Source organism: Microchirus variegatus, assembly GCF_963457635.1.
Source record: "Microchirus variegatus genome assembly, chromosome: 16".
Classification (NCBI taxonomy): Eukaryota; Metazoa; Chordata; class Actinopteri; order Pleuronectiformes; family Soleidae; genus Microchirus; species Microchirus variegatus.
Window position 1 is genome coordinate 23,298,247 of NC_139817.1, and position 15,323 is coordinate 23,313,569.

The window sequence follows — 15,323 nt, forward strand, 5'->3', positions numbered from 1 at the left end:
ACCTGTGTGAAGTTATCGTTCTGCAAGTTGGAAAATGAAGAGGATTATTTACAGTGTAATGCATATCTTTTTTACTCTGTTTATATATGTTTTTTAAATGCTATTTACAGTATTTTATTGTTCTTTCCATTTATATTTTCACATACTTTTTAATTACAAGTTTTTTCCAAAAAAATAAAAATTTAACTCATACATTTTTTGTGAGTGTCAGATTATTTATAACATAATGGTGATGAACACTGGTTGGAAGGAAGGGCCCCCTGGGAATTTTTGCTTAGGGCCCCTACAGACTCTAGAATAGCCTCTGCTTGCCATGGTCAACCTGCTGCTGCTTTCCTCCACCTGTTGCTCACAAATAAACCAAATAAGTTGTTATATAATTGAAACAGAGCTGTGGACTATGGGCAGCAAAATTCCATACTCTTTTTTTTTTTTAAATGATTAAAAGTTGATTTTGCATAATATTTGGACCTTTAAATAACCTGAGAATCGCAGTTGCACGGCGAACAGTAACCATGGTAACCCGACACCAATCTACAGCCAGCTTGATTAGTTTCATTGCGTAAGTAATTTTAATTGATTTGTATATATTGATATATGTTATTTTAGAAAGTGAGATAATACAAATACAAACAAACACAAACATTTTTCCATACTTTTTTTCCCCTTTTTCCATATTCGACCTGGAAAATACTCCAATTAAATTCCATGCTGCGTAGGAACCCTGCACCTCTCAGTGATGGTGGGACGGTTCATGTGCTTGAACTTGATCTAAAAGAAGCTGCAGTGACACAATGTAAACGGTCAACCTTTGTATTATGGCGTATATTACCACAGACTGTATATATACACAAAGCTGTCAGAGTAGACAGTACATTAGAGCCTTTATAATATGAGCTCCATAATGGAGATAAAGCAGATTCAGTCTCATTTTTACAGGCACTATAACAAAAAAGTGATTGACACTAAATATATTTTAAACAGCTGACTAAATAGACATAGAATATAATTTACGGCTTCTTGTTTCCACAAATTGGTATTTTACCATAAATGGCTGAATGTGCTATTTCCCCTTTTAATGATGACTGAATGGATTTTTTTTTATAACATGACTCTTTTTGAAAGAGCACAGCTAACCCTGGGGCTTTTTTTTTTCGCTGTTAAAACTTCTAATAAAACTCCTCCGTGGGTCATAAAGACGACAGCGAACACACAAAGCTCGGTTGATTTGTGACCGCGTTTTTAACGCGATGTCTGTCAACACATAAACGTGACGTTACTACATCCTGGTTCAGGTTGAGCAAGGGTTCTGTGGATTTTATGGTAATGCAAAAAGGAGGTTAATGGAGACAAGAGCCCTTCTCTGCACTCACCACAGACACTGATGCTGCTTTAAATATTATGGGAACTGAGTCTGTGGATGATTTACACGTAGTTCATTAATCATGTCAACCATATTCTTTTAAAAACAACAACAAAACAAAACAAACAACAACAAAAAACTATTTTACATTCAAGACAGTTACCATACATATCACTACAGTGATAAAAATGACTGCGCCGGTTAATTCCACTTATGCTTTTCCCTCTCTGCCATCTGTGGCCTCGTAAAGACTTTGGAAAGCTTCCAAAACACATTGTTTTTAGGAGGCACGTTAAAAATGAAGCTGCTTAGCTCACGATGAGCTGCCCCCTTTTCTGGCATTGGAAAAATGTAATGTGATTTAAATGTAATGAATTATCTCTAAAGCAGTAAGGGAGCTATATAAGTAAGTGCAAATGAATCAGTGTTGAGCGTATTCTGGAATAAAACAGCTGTCATTAGAGGTCCAGTGTGTAACATTTAGCAGAGTTTATTGGTAGAAATCGAATACATGACCCATAATATGTATGTTTGCATGTGTGAATAATAATTTCACCGTTTTTTTAACCAATTTTTTCAGATGTATTATGACAAATTCTCATTATTTATCCATCACTTACAACTGAATTAAAAGCCCTTGGAATTAGAGTCAAGCATTTGTTGGGCTTAAAGGTGCCATGTGTAAGAATGTGGCCAAAAACAGTTACTACATTCAAATTAAAAATACCGAGGTCTTTTAGGTTTAGTTTTCTGACGTAACTGGCAACCAGTGGTTGCTCGGAAGCTGAGACTCTACTGACTGGAATGACTGGTAGACGGCTGTAGATGGCGCCACATGCCAAAACATGATTTCAAAACATAAACATGATTTGCAGTCTGCAAAAGACTCATTTTCACTGAGGGCCACATGAGCATAATGGTGACCCTCAAAGGACCAGATGTAACCGTCATACAGAATAAATGTATATAAATATAATGTAAAATAAAGGTAACTACTCCGTAACATATTGCTAAATAACTTTCTGTAATTTGTTACTTATTCGATTTCACTCGTCGCATGATGCGTATACAACGATACGCTGCGATCTAGCGGCGGGATGCCGTCACTTTGCGGGTAACACAATCGCCGTGCATTGTGGGAAATGTAGTTTGGTCAACACACACCTTACACGTGTCTAACGTCATGTTCAATGCCCTCGTGTCTGATCAGAGAAATAAGGCAGTGATGTTATATAGGAGGTATCTACAGTAAAAGAGCTGCAGTTGCTCAGCCTTTGATTTTGATACAAATTTAACCTGAATGACTGATCTTCAGAGGAGCATGTGACAGGGCAGTGATGACACAGACTCTTCCACAGTCTTTCCTATTTTATGCAAAGCTAAGCTTACAAGCTGCTGGACGAGGAGCTTCTAAATTATACAGACAGAGTGGGTTCTACTCTCCTCATCAAGCATGTGATGCATTTCTTTAGATTGATAATATATGTATATTAAAATGAAGTAAAAAAATGATGATTGTTAGTTCTAAATAAAAAATATATATATATATATATCATAGTATGCACAATGTACTGTATAATATGTGCAACATTAAGGATCCAAATGATTAATAGGGAAGATGCATGATGAAATATGTACTCTAAAGCTCTTATATTTGCATTTAACACATGGTGTTTAAGTCATGTTTTTCACTCTATTTTTTAGTATGGTTATACAATAAAGCAAGAAAGATAAGAACACACAAAAATGATAAACAAACACTTCGTCCAGCACCTTTTTCTCTGGTACTCCTTGGATCTTCCTGTACTTTGCGGCCCCTTCGTACGCTTATGCAATGTGTCTTTGTGCGTTATCTGCTCCGGCTATAAAACCCTGAGCATCGGCAGGAAACAGGATATCCTGCTGAGAAATGTGCGAGGGATAACAGCTGCCGCAGATTTCTTTGGGCTTGCTCAATCATGTCCGATGGCGCTGAAGCTTTCAGAGGACTGTCACAGAGCATGAGTGGGGCCATTATACACTCTCTCCACTGATCCTATCTGATGAAAAAAAAAAAAAGGTTGAGACCATCAGCCCAGCGCTAAGAGCTTCTGCACTGACAGACCATAGCCAGACAAAAGTAAATCTATCTGTGCCTGAGCTCTCCTCTCCATGGGAAGCCTTTGACATCTCCAGCCAGCTGTGCTGCGGGGGAGAGAGTTTCGATGTCGATCGTCTTCCTTTAATTGAAAATAGCCCGAAATGGAGACTTCTACTTTGGCTTCCTCTTCATGAATAACACATCAATAGCTTTATGAATAACTAATCAATGGTTTCCCGAGTCAAAGATCAGACGCGCACACTTGCAGGACTTAGTTGGTGGAAACCTCTCCAGACTTTACCTCATTAAAACCTGAACTGTAAATATCACCTTACCATATATATACACGCGCTGCAGACAGCAATTATTTGGCATCACTTCATTAAAAACACACTAGTGGTTGAGTTAGAGTTTGGAAATCCCGGACCACATTGGGGCTTTGGATCAGAGACGGAGAGGAACAGTCTTAGTGCTGCTTTGTCGTCCTATAAGAGCAGACGTGTGAGCATGTTTGCTGCAGAGAAAGGTCAAAATAACATTCTTATGGTAAGGAAAGACGCTGTTTCTTTGGCGGAAATGACTTTCCCACACACATCAAAGGCCTTTTAGCACACTGTACACAGAGACTCGCGCCACGTGCGGAAATAATAATAGTTATACGGAGTATTTCCCTGGTGTAATTGTGTCATGAATGTTAAGCAGAGCGACTGCCACAAATCCTAAGACCCTAGCAGTAAATTGCTTTCAAGGATGCCTTTCATTTTCCTGTTAAAAGGATGAGAAACTAATCTATTAGACGCTCATATCCACGCTCCGATTGAGCTATGTGTGAAAGTTCATCATGATGCTGTAGCGCGCTGCAGGCGGGACAGCGGTCGTGGGAAGTCATCCATTTACTCAGCGGCGACATTTTAAGCCACACGCGGAGCTTAAACTCAAATCACGCAGTAGCTCATCACTACGAAGGAGTATTAGGGCCAACCCAAAAAAAAAAAAAGAGACGAAAATAAATAAAAATCAGGCAGACTTGATCCAGTAACCTGTGGTGGTAAATATGCGTTTTAAATTAAATACTTGGTTCTCGGTGCCAATGTTGTCAGGTGCAGGACCTGAGCTGGTAATGGAGTATCAGTAGAGAAACATTTCTCAGTGGCGTGGTGGTAGCATCGCTGTTTTCTGAATCAAATAGCTTTTTCAGTAGCTCAGCTCTTCTGCCGCGGTCTGAAATACAAGAATCAGTCAGTGATGGCCCTCCCCCTCCCTTAGACCACCTGTGTCTAACAGTCGAAAACAGGTGAAAAACAGAGAAAGTAACATGTTTTCAAGTTGTGATATTGCAAAAAACGATTGTTTTTGTTTTGGTTAGTGAGCGTCAAGAGGCTTTCAGGAGCTCCCACATTTAAATTTGTGAAAAAGGGGTGTGAATTGACAGAAATGACAGCTTTAAAATCTTTTTTTTTCTTTAACATGGGAGTCAATGTTTGACCAGAACTTTCTGCACTTTTGGGTGATTCTAAGAAAAACTGCATGTCATATAACACAGATATACACATACACACACAGTTAGACAACAACCATGTCTTTGTAGGTTGGAAATTGTGGCCAGGAAAAGAGATTTTTTTTAGAGATTTATGTGATTATTTTCACGTGTACCACTCTAGTCGCGATACACACAAAAAAGTACAACACTTGAACTGCGATTGTGTAAAAATGATAATAGATATCAAGACTGATTTAGGTGAGAAAAGTATCTAGTGTTGTGACCAGTTTGAAGTTTAAACCACGTCTCTGAGGTAAAGTATGACGACAGAGTGAGGCTCCAGATCGGGTTGTGTTCTTTTCCGATCAAATCACACGTTTTGATACAGGATGTGCGGTTTTCTCAAAGCTGTGGTCAAGTAACAATACTAAGAAACACGGAAGAACAACAATAGATGCCTGCATTGCAAAGCAGGCACCCTAAAAAAATGAAATAGATAAAAGGCATCACACTCTAAACATATTCAACACTCCCACACAGTGCCAACATGTGGCCTTAAAAAATATAAATAGATTATTGCACATAGTGTACATTGGACCGTTCCATGTGTTTCAATGCCAAGTTCAGAGTGGTGATGACTTTTTGGATAAAAACTTGTGGTGCCCGATTTTACAAACCACACACACCAATTCACACATTCCTAGAATTAGGAACGTTCCTAATGACTGATGATCGACTTCCTAATTCAAAGTGTACATTTGGATGTATTCAAAGCAGCCATTGCTTTTGACAGTTTGGATTTAATCTCATATTTATTCCATTTTATACACGTGAACAAGGACAAAAACAAAATACATGCTTGAATTAAATTAAAAATTAAAATTTCTCGGTGTATTTACAGCTCAGGTTCAATATTTAACATCTCACACGTACACACGAGTGGATTTACAGTAACAACATATAGAGACTGAAGTGATATAAGTGATATTGCACTGAATGAAAGCATGAACACAGGCGTCATCTTTCACCCACAGAACATGAGTGAGTCCTGCGAGACTGCAGCGACACACTCACTGCTTTACATGGCAAACAGATCATTTGTTGATTTGAACTGTCACTTGAGGTACTTTGATGAAGAAAAAGAGATTGTTGATATCACCACATGATGCAGGGATCTCCGTTTCATTGTCTCACAATTGTGATTAAACACACACAAACGTGTTTTTATATCCGAGCGAGGACATAATCCATTCCCGAGCCCCTTATTCTAACCATCACAACCAAGTTCCTTACCTTAACCCCAACCTAAACCCAATTCTAGCCTTAAAACCGGGTCAATGTTGTGGGGCCCAAACAAAATAGAGAGAATAGACAGAACTTCACAAATATATAAATACACAACCTGCCTCAGTAGCAGGATAGTGCAGCTACAGTGCCACCAAGTGGCCGTGCTCGAGTGACACGCAACGCACACACACACAGACACATTGGCTTGTTTTCTGATTGAACAGGAAAAAAGGTCTGTGGGAAACGCTTCAACGAACACATGCTGAGATTATGCGAAACAATAGGGCTTTTCATACAGAGACAGAAAAGCTTGTCACATCAGCTTCACACTGACGGCTCATTAAAAGCTTTATGAATTTCCATGTCGTCCTTAAAGTCATTGTTGTTTGTTCGCTAACGGGCAGCTCTGTCAGTTGTGGATCGATGCAGGAACCATAAAAAAATAAATAAATAAAAAGTCCATTATAAAAACACATTTTGTAATAATAAAATAAATATGACAGACAAACAAAAGGATTTTAACATCTCAGCTATTGTCATTTGATGGCAAGATAATACCAAACTGAGAGGACTCGGTCTCTCAGAAAACAGCACTGAATAAAATAAAGTCCAGATAAATCCAAACTCTTGGGTCTCAACTGTCTGCAGCCCAGTATTTTACACAATGAGTGAGAAAGTACTGAGAAATGATAGAAAGGTTAAGTGTACTTAACAGTCATTTTGTGACGGACAGTGTTAACTGAGATAATTAGATGCAGTGTGGTTTCTATTAACGGCTTTGAGTGGTGGAAGTTTTCCCATTAGACCTATGATGATTTGCTTTGTTATCCACACATTCACAGAGCGCTCAAGTTTTTCCCTTCAGACTAAACACGCCGCACTGTGATTGACTTCATGCCTGAAGCTGGAATCATCCTGTCACAATGTAAATAAGTGTGTTTTTACAGTTTCCCACAGGATCGATGTAATGTAGTTCGTCTGAGCTTGTTGACCAATGACTGCCAATGTATTATGTTCCACGAGAGGCCGTCTGACTTTAGTCTGCTCTTCCTCGTCCTTGTCAGATACGACATATTGTCGCCTGGCAGCAGACACGGTGACGCTGATCACGTGACTCGTCACATTTAAATGTAGAGTGAAATCACAGTAGAAACATGATGACTTTTCAATAACAGTGACCCCTGAACATCACACTGCTACACAAACAACATCATGTTTCACGTTTAAAAGCATGAGATGAGAAATAAACCAACCAATAGTTGATTGAAGGTATCGGCACATTTACTGAGATTTTGTCGTTGTTGTTTTTTGGAATATTTAAACTTCTATTTCTACGTGACTTCATTAATGCATTTACAACAATAAGCACTTTGAGTGAATACTTGTACTAATTTTCCTTCTAAGTGGTTTGGCAATCAAAGCTGCCGTCATTCAAACATGTTTTTGTCCTTAAAAACAAAATGGAAAATGACAGCTCAGTCGAGAGATCGAGCAGCAAATGTCAAAGGACCAAAAAGACCAGAGTCCAAACTCTGAATGAGTCACGAGTTTGATAAATGCAATGAAACAACAAATCCCTCGTCCTCTTCAAAACAAAACTTTGCTCGTGCTCTGAAGAAAGACATCGACAGTACATTGCTCCACTGGAGCAGTCACTGGTGTGTAAGGAGGAGATTGTGAAGTGAGGTTGTGCTGAAAATGAACATTTGAAGCAAGTTCAAGGGAAAAAAAACGATGCCGTCTCGCCAGACTTCACCTCAGTCTGTGCTTGGTGAGCTGCTGGAACTCACCGAGGACAAAAGTGAGAAGAAAACATTTCCACTTCCCACGTGCTGGTGTTTAGTCCAGAGGAACCTCTGGAGCACTGGGTAACATGAAGGCTGTGGCTCTCTTGGATTCCTTCATCTTGTCCAGGCCGAAGAGAAGGTCCAATTGAGTGACTGGACGCAAACGCTCTTCGTCCACAGGCCTGGACCAAACAACACCAGATGACAGAGGTCGTGAACAGGTGCAATGTAAAAATAAGACAACAGTGATTCCATACTACATGCTGTTATACTCTTATACTTGAATAAATCTGCTGCTGGGTTATACCAATTAGTCAAAAAAAAAGTCCTGCTGGTCTGACCTCACACAGTTCAGGGTCGTACTGTAGTTAAATAAAGAAATGTCAGTCGACATAAGGGCTACACAATGGTGTGGGTGCCAGATGATGACTCATACCTTTCTTCCTCCTCACAGTCCTGCAGCTGCTGAGCGATCTGCCTCATCTGCTCCTTGCGAACATAGTCCCTCACTCTGTACATGGCGGCGTCGCGGCAAAGCTCCCGCAGGTCGCTGCCGGAGTAACCTTCTGTCCTTTCAGCGATCTCTTTCAGGTTGATGGCGTTGCTCAACTGTACAGAAAAAGTCAATGGATGGATGGATGGATTGCTAATGTGTAATGTGTGTGTCAGAGAACGGCAAAGGAAAAGCTGTGAATAGAATCATTTGTTCGGATTAGGACGAACATAAATTGCATCTTACATTTTCTCCTGCTAAGATCAGCCTGAGGATTTCCTGCCTTTGTCTCGTGTTCTGCAAAGACGGGACAGAAGTTCTTGTGAAGAAAAAGGCAGAATAGTTTTCAGAAAATCCCCCAAAAAAAGTACAACCTCTCAATAAGCAAGTCACCACCCGTTAACAGACTTCTGCCTGAACTTATTGTACATTACTTATGTAATGGCTATTGCAAGTACACAACTCAAAATGATATCATACAAACATACTGTATACAAGTTGTGTTTGACAATGTTGGTTTACAGAGGTGACAGTTGTGCTGGTGATTGAAACTTACGGGGAGGCCAACATGAAAAGTGGTGGGCATCCTGCGCAGTATGGCCGGGTCCACGTCCTGTGGCCTGTTAGTAGCTCCCATCACCATCACCTACAATCAGAACCATTACTACATTAAGCTATTAGGCTAAATTAAAACACTTGGCACAATTTGGAACAGCTGTGATGCCTCACTTCTTTACATGAGCACTACAGCAACATTTGTTAAAGCTTCATTACTAGGGCTGTAACGACACACAAACTCACAATGATTTGATACATTCCACAATTTCTTTTTAAATATAAATACATTTACTTATAGAACAACTTAATGTTAATGTTATTTAATAACAAATATCTTGGAACACTGTGAACAGATTTGAACATAAATAAATAACCAAAAAATTCTCTCTTTTCTGTAACAAAGCAATACTGTTGAAAATTACAAAGTAAATGATCAATCAGACTGGGATTTGTCCCCAAAGCATGCTGGGAAGTGTAGTTCTTCATGAGAAGCAGTTTTGTTCCAGTGGAAATAACTTGTTTTGATAAACAGCAAAGGTAAGACAACATTTCCGCTTGTATTTCTTGAAAGTCAGTTGTTGTTTTGCTCTTATTTTGGGGCTGGATCCGTGAATCTTGTTCCTAGAGTGATAAAAATCTGCGGTGTCGCTTTTCAATGAGTGCGCTGTAACGTTTTTTTTTAACCTCCTGCTGGTTTGATCCATCGGTGTTTTAACTGTTTGGTGAACATAAGAATGGTTTATATGAGCTTTTAGCTGAGTTTCTGACCTTTCTGTGGGTATGCAGCACGTCTGTGTTTGTTAAACTTAGACATGGTTTTATCACGCTTTTGTCGCTGCGTCTGACGCTGCCCCCGGTACTGAGGACATCAGTAAAGAAGAGATTAACGTGATTAAAAAACATAACGTGTTAATGATGACTGTAATTAAATAATCACAATTAACGCGATAACTTGACACCTCTAATAAAAATAAGTGTGGTAGCACTATCAGCTCATATCATGTGGCTGACTGGAAAATAACTGGGAGTTAGAAAGGGCGTTTCGCAATTCTGTTTTCTCACGCCACGAGACAGGTTCGTGGCTCCGAGTGTCGCGATTTCGATATGCATATCGTTACAGCCCTATTCATTTCAGTAATTACTAAAACATAGCAGTCTCCAGGACGTAGCTTTCTTCAATCACAAAATGTACAGAGAGCAAGAGAGACTTTTGATTCTACAGAACTCTGTAAGTTCTGTGTGATTCTACCGTCACACCTCCCAAGTAGTGGTGGGTTAATGTAGTGGACATTTATTCATATTTAAATGTTACACAAACGGGTTTAAAAAATAAATAAAAATAAAAACTCAGAATAGAGCCGAGGTCTCAAACTCGTGGCTCGTGGGCCACATGCTGCACTATAATCAATTATTTGCAGCCCGCCACTTAATATCATGTTTCCTTACAAACATATATAGAATATACAATATAGAATATAGATATTTTCCTAATATTAAGAGAGATATTTGGTCCCCTAAATGCTCATTGGCCCCCCAAGTTATTTGAGTTTGAGAGCCCTGGTCTAGAGGGTATATCTAACACAACAGGACAGTGATGTGGGTGTGTTACCTGGGTGGTAGCGGACGTGTCCAGACCATCCCACAGGCTCATGAATTGTGCCTTCATCATGGCTGTGGCCTCGTGGTCGAGGCTGGAACGATTCCTTAGAAATGACTCTGACACACAAGAAAAAAAAAAGGGAAATCAAGGCATGGAAACAGAGTTTAGTCCAAAACCCATCATCACAGCCTGAGATCAAGAGGCTGAAATCAGCGTGTGGTGTTCCACAGGGATGACAACAGAACAACGTTGTGTTATTGTACACTAATACATTGTACACGAGTAAATAATAAGGATAAATCACATCCGACGGTGTAATCACCCGGTTCAGATTCGCTCACCAATTTCATCAATAAAGATGATACAGGGATGGATTTTGACAGCCAAAGAAAACACAGCAGCCGTGAGCTTCTGTGATTCTCCGTACCACATGTCTGTCAGAGTGGATGCCTGAAGGTTAATGAACTTGCACCCCGAGGCTTTGGCTGTTGCCTTGGCGATCATGGTCTTCCCACATCCCGGAGGTCCAAATAATAAAACACCTGTGAGTACAAAATGACGTGTTTTTCATTATTTCTTTCAACCTCCTGTTACGATGTTGTTCAAACTCCTTTTAAATCGTCTGTGTAATCTTTACCATATGAACACATGGAGAGTTTGGTGCAGCATAACTAATCTAAATAGTTAAATTATAGCCTTTACATGACATGAGTTTAAAAATAGATGTAGGCATATAATTGCATGATTGCACGCTGTAGGAATGTGTTTCTGTTCTTTGTGCTTCTATTTAATTAAGTGTTAATTACTGTGCTACAGATCACAAAACATATTAAATGTAATTATCGCATCGTATATCACATCACTGAAAGTACTGTACAGAAAAAACGTGTCCTGTTTTATTCTTAAATGTATCAAACGCTGTACCTTTCAAAGTTGTGTGTAACATTGACAAAATAGCAGTTGTGCGGCGGTACCTCGAGGAGGCTGAAAGAGTTTGGATGCAGTTAAAAGATGTCTTTTCTGAAAGGGAAGGATCACCGTGTCCTGCAGTTCATTGATAACCTCGTCCAGACCTGCTATATCTCTCCAAGACACCTGGAGTAAAACAGAGGACTGTGAGAAATTCTGTCTGAGTGCTCGTCTCGGTGCCGTCACAGAAACCGGGGAATTTTATGTATTATTATGTATTTTATGTTGATAATCTTACTGTCACGAATTGTGGATTATAACTGTTACCTTCATAGTTTGTGGATCAACAAGGTGAGATGCAATATTCATTTCATACTCTGTTAGTTTGATCCCCTCGACGCCAATCCTCTTCATCAGCTGTTCTGCCTGAAGAGATTAGACACAGATGCAGACAGAGATGGCAGATAAGAGTGTCTGTTACATCGACTGCATCCAACTACAGCAAAAAGTAACAGTAATCTCCACAATGACCTTTAGCATTTAAAGCTGCAGTGCGTAACTTTTGGTGCTTTTAAAAAAACTAAATGCTGTTCGGTCTTTGTAAAAACAAATGTAGTATTATTTGTTTATGCTGCAGCCTTCATCTGACAATGGGCTCTGTAAAACAATACTATCAGACCTGAATGAGGGAGCATTTGTGTGTTTACTAGGGATGGGAATATCACACATTTTTAGAGTCGATCGTCGAGGTCCACATGTCGAATTTTTTGTCGACTTTTTTTTTTTTTTTTTTTACACAGCAGCAGCAGCAATGCGGGAGTGTAAATTATTCTACAGTGTACTACTTCATTTTAGGCTAAAAAACATAGCTGTAATGTCCATTATTGACCATCAGAACAGCGATAATTAAAATGAGGGGCAAAGAAAAAGGGAAAAAAAGCGACTCTCCGCTGTCTGGCTTTACTAACGCAATCTTGCTGTTGCCTCCATCTGTATTGACACGTCCACTGTGCAGCGTGGGAAGTGTTGCCAGGCAACAAAAGGTCTGAATCGAGTCATGTGGAGCTTAATCAGCATTATGTGTACTGATTTGACAATGGCTTGAATAGAAGGGACATTTGTATGTGTTTTTACACAGGCTACACGGCGGGGCAGTGAGTAGCATTGTTTCCTCACTGTATGTTGGTCCACAAAGGGGCTGGCAACCTGTCCATGGTGCACTCCACCTTTTGTTCTATGTCGGCTGAAAATGGCTGTAGCCCCTTGTGACCCTCATGTGCAGGATAAAGGGCGTGAGAGTGAGTTACGCACTACAGCTTTAACAATTTGATGATTTGATTATGAGCTTTCAGTCCTACAAACCCTTTTCTTGGCCTGGTTTTTCTGTTTGGCAGTAGGATCCATGGCGTCAACAACCCATTTGATGCTGTAGTATGTGGCAGCACCAAAGATGGTCAACCTCACCAACATACCCACCACTTCATTCCGGGACAACGGCCGCATCAGGGCCTCTCTGGGAAGATCTTTCAACAGCATCTCTGACGGCTTATGTCAGACCATTGGCTGGATAAACAAGTGGGAAACAAAGGAATGAGAGGTTAGGTTCATATTGGAAATATGTGCTGTGAGGCCACATTTTACCAGAGCTTTCCACACCACATTTACATAGAGTCAGACAGATATGGGTTTTTCTATGTGAGGGCAAAAGGACAGAGGGTGTCACCTGCTGTACAGACTGTAAAAAGCCCTTTGAGGCAAATTGAAATTGTGATGCTGGGCGATATGAATAAAATTGACCTCACTTGACTTATATGGCTGATGCTGATCTTAAAACGTGTTGATGGCTGATATAGGAAGCTGATTTTGATTCTTTCGAACGAATCATTTGTGTGAACGAACTGACTGGGATCACTTCATGAACTGATTTGTTCGAACTGAGACAGAGAGAACTGAACTGTGGCTGTGGACGCGAACCCTCTCTCTGTATTTAAAGTTAGACTGAAAACTTTCTTTTTTGATAAGCTTATAGTTAGAACTGGCTCAGATAAACATGGATCATCTCTTAGTTATGCTGCTATAGACCTAGACTGCACACACACTCACTCTCTCACACTCAGGGTATGAATATGACTTCATTATGTCATTAACCTCGTTCTTTCTCTTCCTAGATTGGGTCTTTCCTTCCTTTCCTCTCTCTCTTTAAGTGTCCTCATCTTCCAGGTACCAGTATATGATGGAAATGATGATCTCCATTAATTAACTGATAAAAGAATGAGGGGGTATCCATCTACAAATAATGGATGGACACGGACATTCCTTACTAAAACAACAACAACAACAACAACAACAAATTGCAAAAAAGAAACATAGGAGGGAAAAAAACAAGAAGACAATACAATGAAGCAAATAAAGCATAAAAGGGCTAACATGCAAGTCACCAGAACTATAGTACAATACCATAGTTCTCAATTTAAACACGTGTTGCTTTGTATATTTAAACGTGAACCTACACATAATGTATGTGCACGACTACAGCACAACTTATTTAAAAGGTATTAATACATAGATTTGGTGAATACGTACAAAATTGCGAACTTATTTAAAAGCTAACCTGTCTGTCAGTTAACATGTGCTACTCACACTAGCTTAGCCTTTATTTTATCATCAAGAACGCGACTATGACAAAAGATACACAGCATTTTTTCCAGCATTTTGTCAGCATCTCCAGGCAAGCTAACGCTCATACAACTGCAACTAGCAAGCACTCAACTGTCACTGTCATTTTCAGACACAAACGAGGGCTATAATCATATCATTTCTGCTCCGTGTGCCGGTAAATATACACGACAACGACGAGACAAAACACTCATCGTTTCATTCGTATTTACTTACCGCAGTGAGATGCTACAGCAGCGAAGAAGCGAGCGATCCTGTAAAACATTAGCATCGGCGGTGCACCACGTTTTGTCTCTCGGGTAGGAACAAAAGTCAGTGCGGGGTGTTGTTTTATTGGAGCTCCTGTGATTTTCGAGTCGCCACACGATGGCAGAGTTTACACACAGATGACATCACACATCAGAACCACGGACAGCAGCTACAATACACACAGTCACTTTATTAGGTACACGGGGACACAGTGGATTTTCTGACCTCATCAACGAAGCCCAGAAAACTGTCACACACTGCATGTTTTCTCTTTAACAGATAAATTCAGATACATCTGTAAGTTGGATTGGGAAAGTTAAAGTTCTCTTCTGATTAAAGGTGCATTATGTAATAAATCTTTATTAAAAGTTTTGAAATCATGTTTTGGCATGTGGCGCCACCTACCGCCGTCTACCAATCATTGCAGTCCGTAGAGTCTCAGCTGCCGAACAACCATGGGTTGCCAGTCACGTCAGAAAACGAAAACCTAAATGACCTCGGTATTTTGAATTTGAATGTAGTAACCTTTTTTGGCCACATTCTTACATATGGCACCTTTAAAATTAGTTGTTTTTTTTGGTTCGTTTGTTAGACAATAGTACATTTTCTTTTACCTGTGTTAACAATTTTCCAACTAAACCACTAAATCTTAAAGATATGGTATATGTTGTTGTTGGTAGGCTCACAGTTTAAAGGTGAAGTAAGTAGTTTAAAGTGCCATCTAGAGGAGAGGCTGAAATTTACAACAAAGAACTGCTCATCTGCTCACCCCCTCCCTTCCCTGAGCGCTACGGTATGAAACAAAGAAAAATATTATACAGCGACTAGACAATGCAGGAGC

The 15,323-nt window shown here is 39.8% G+C and overlaps 1 protein-coding gene across 1 annotated transcript; it reads right to left on the reverse strand.

Moving 5' to 3' along the window:
• Nucleotides 1-8,049: 8,049 nt before the first annotated feature.
• On the reverse strand, nt 8,050-14,524 carry atad1a (ATPase family AAA domain containing 1a; the record flags this gene model as incomplete). Its single annotated transcript, XM_083903044.1, has 10 exons — nt 14,450-14,524; nt 12,920-13,120; nt 11,885-11,983; nt 11,623-11,743; nt 10,990-11,190; nt 10,658-10,764; nt 9,047-9,136; nt 8,737-8,787; nt 8,434-8,606; nt 8,050-8,179 (listed from the first exon to the last, which is right to left on the reverse strand). The coding sequence occupies exons 2-10, from the start codon at nt 13,091-13,093 to the stop codon at nt 8,050-8,052; spliced, it is 1,146 nt and encodes a 381-aa protein (XP_083759170.1). The 5' UTR covers nt 13,094-13,120; nt 14,450-14,524.
• Between the last annotated feature and the right edge of the window lie 799 nt (nt 14,525-15,323).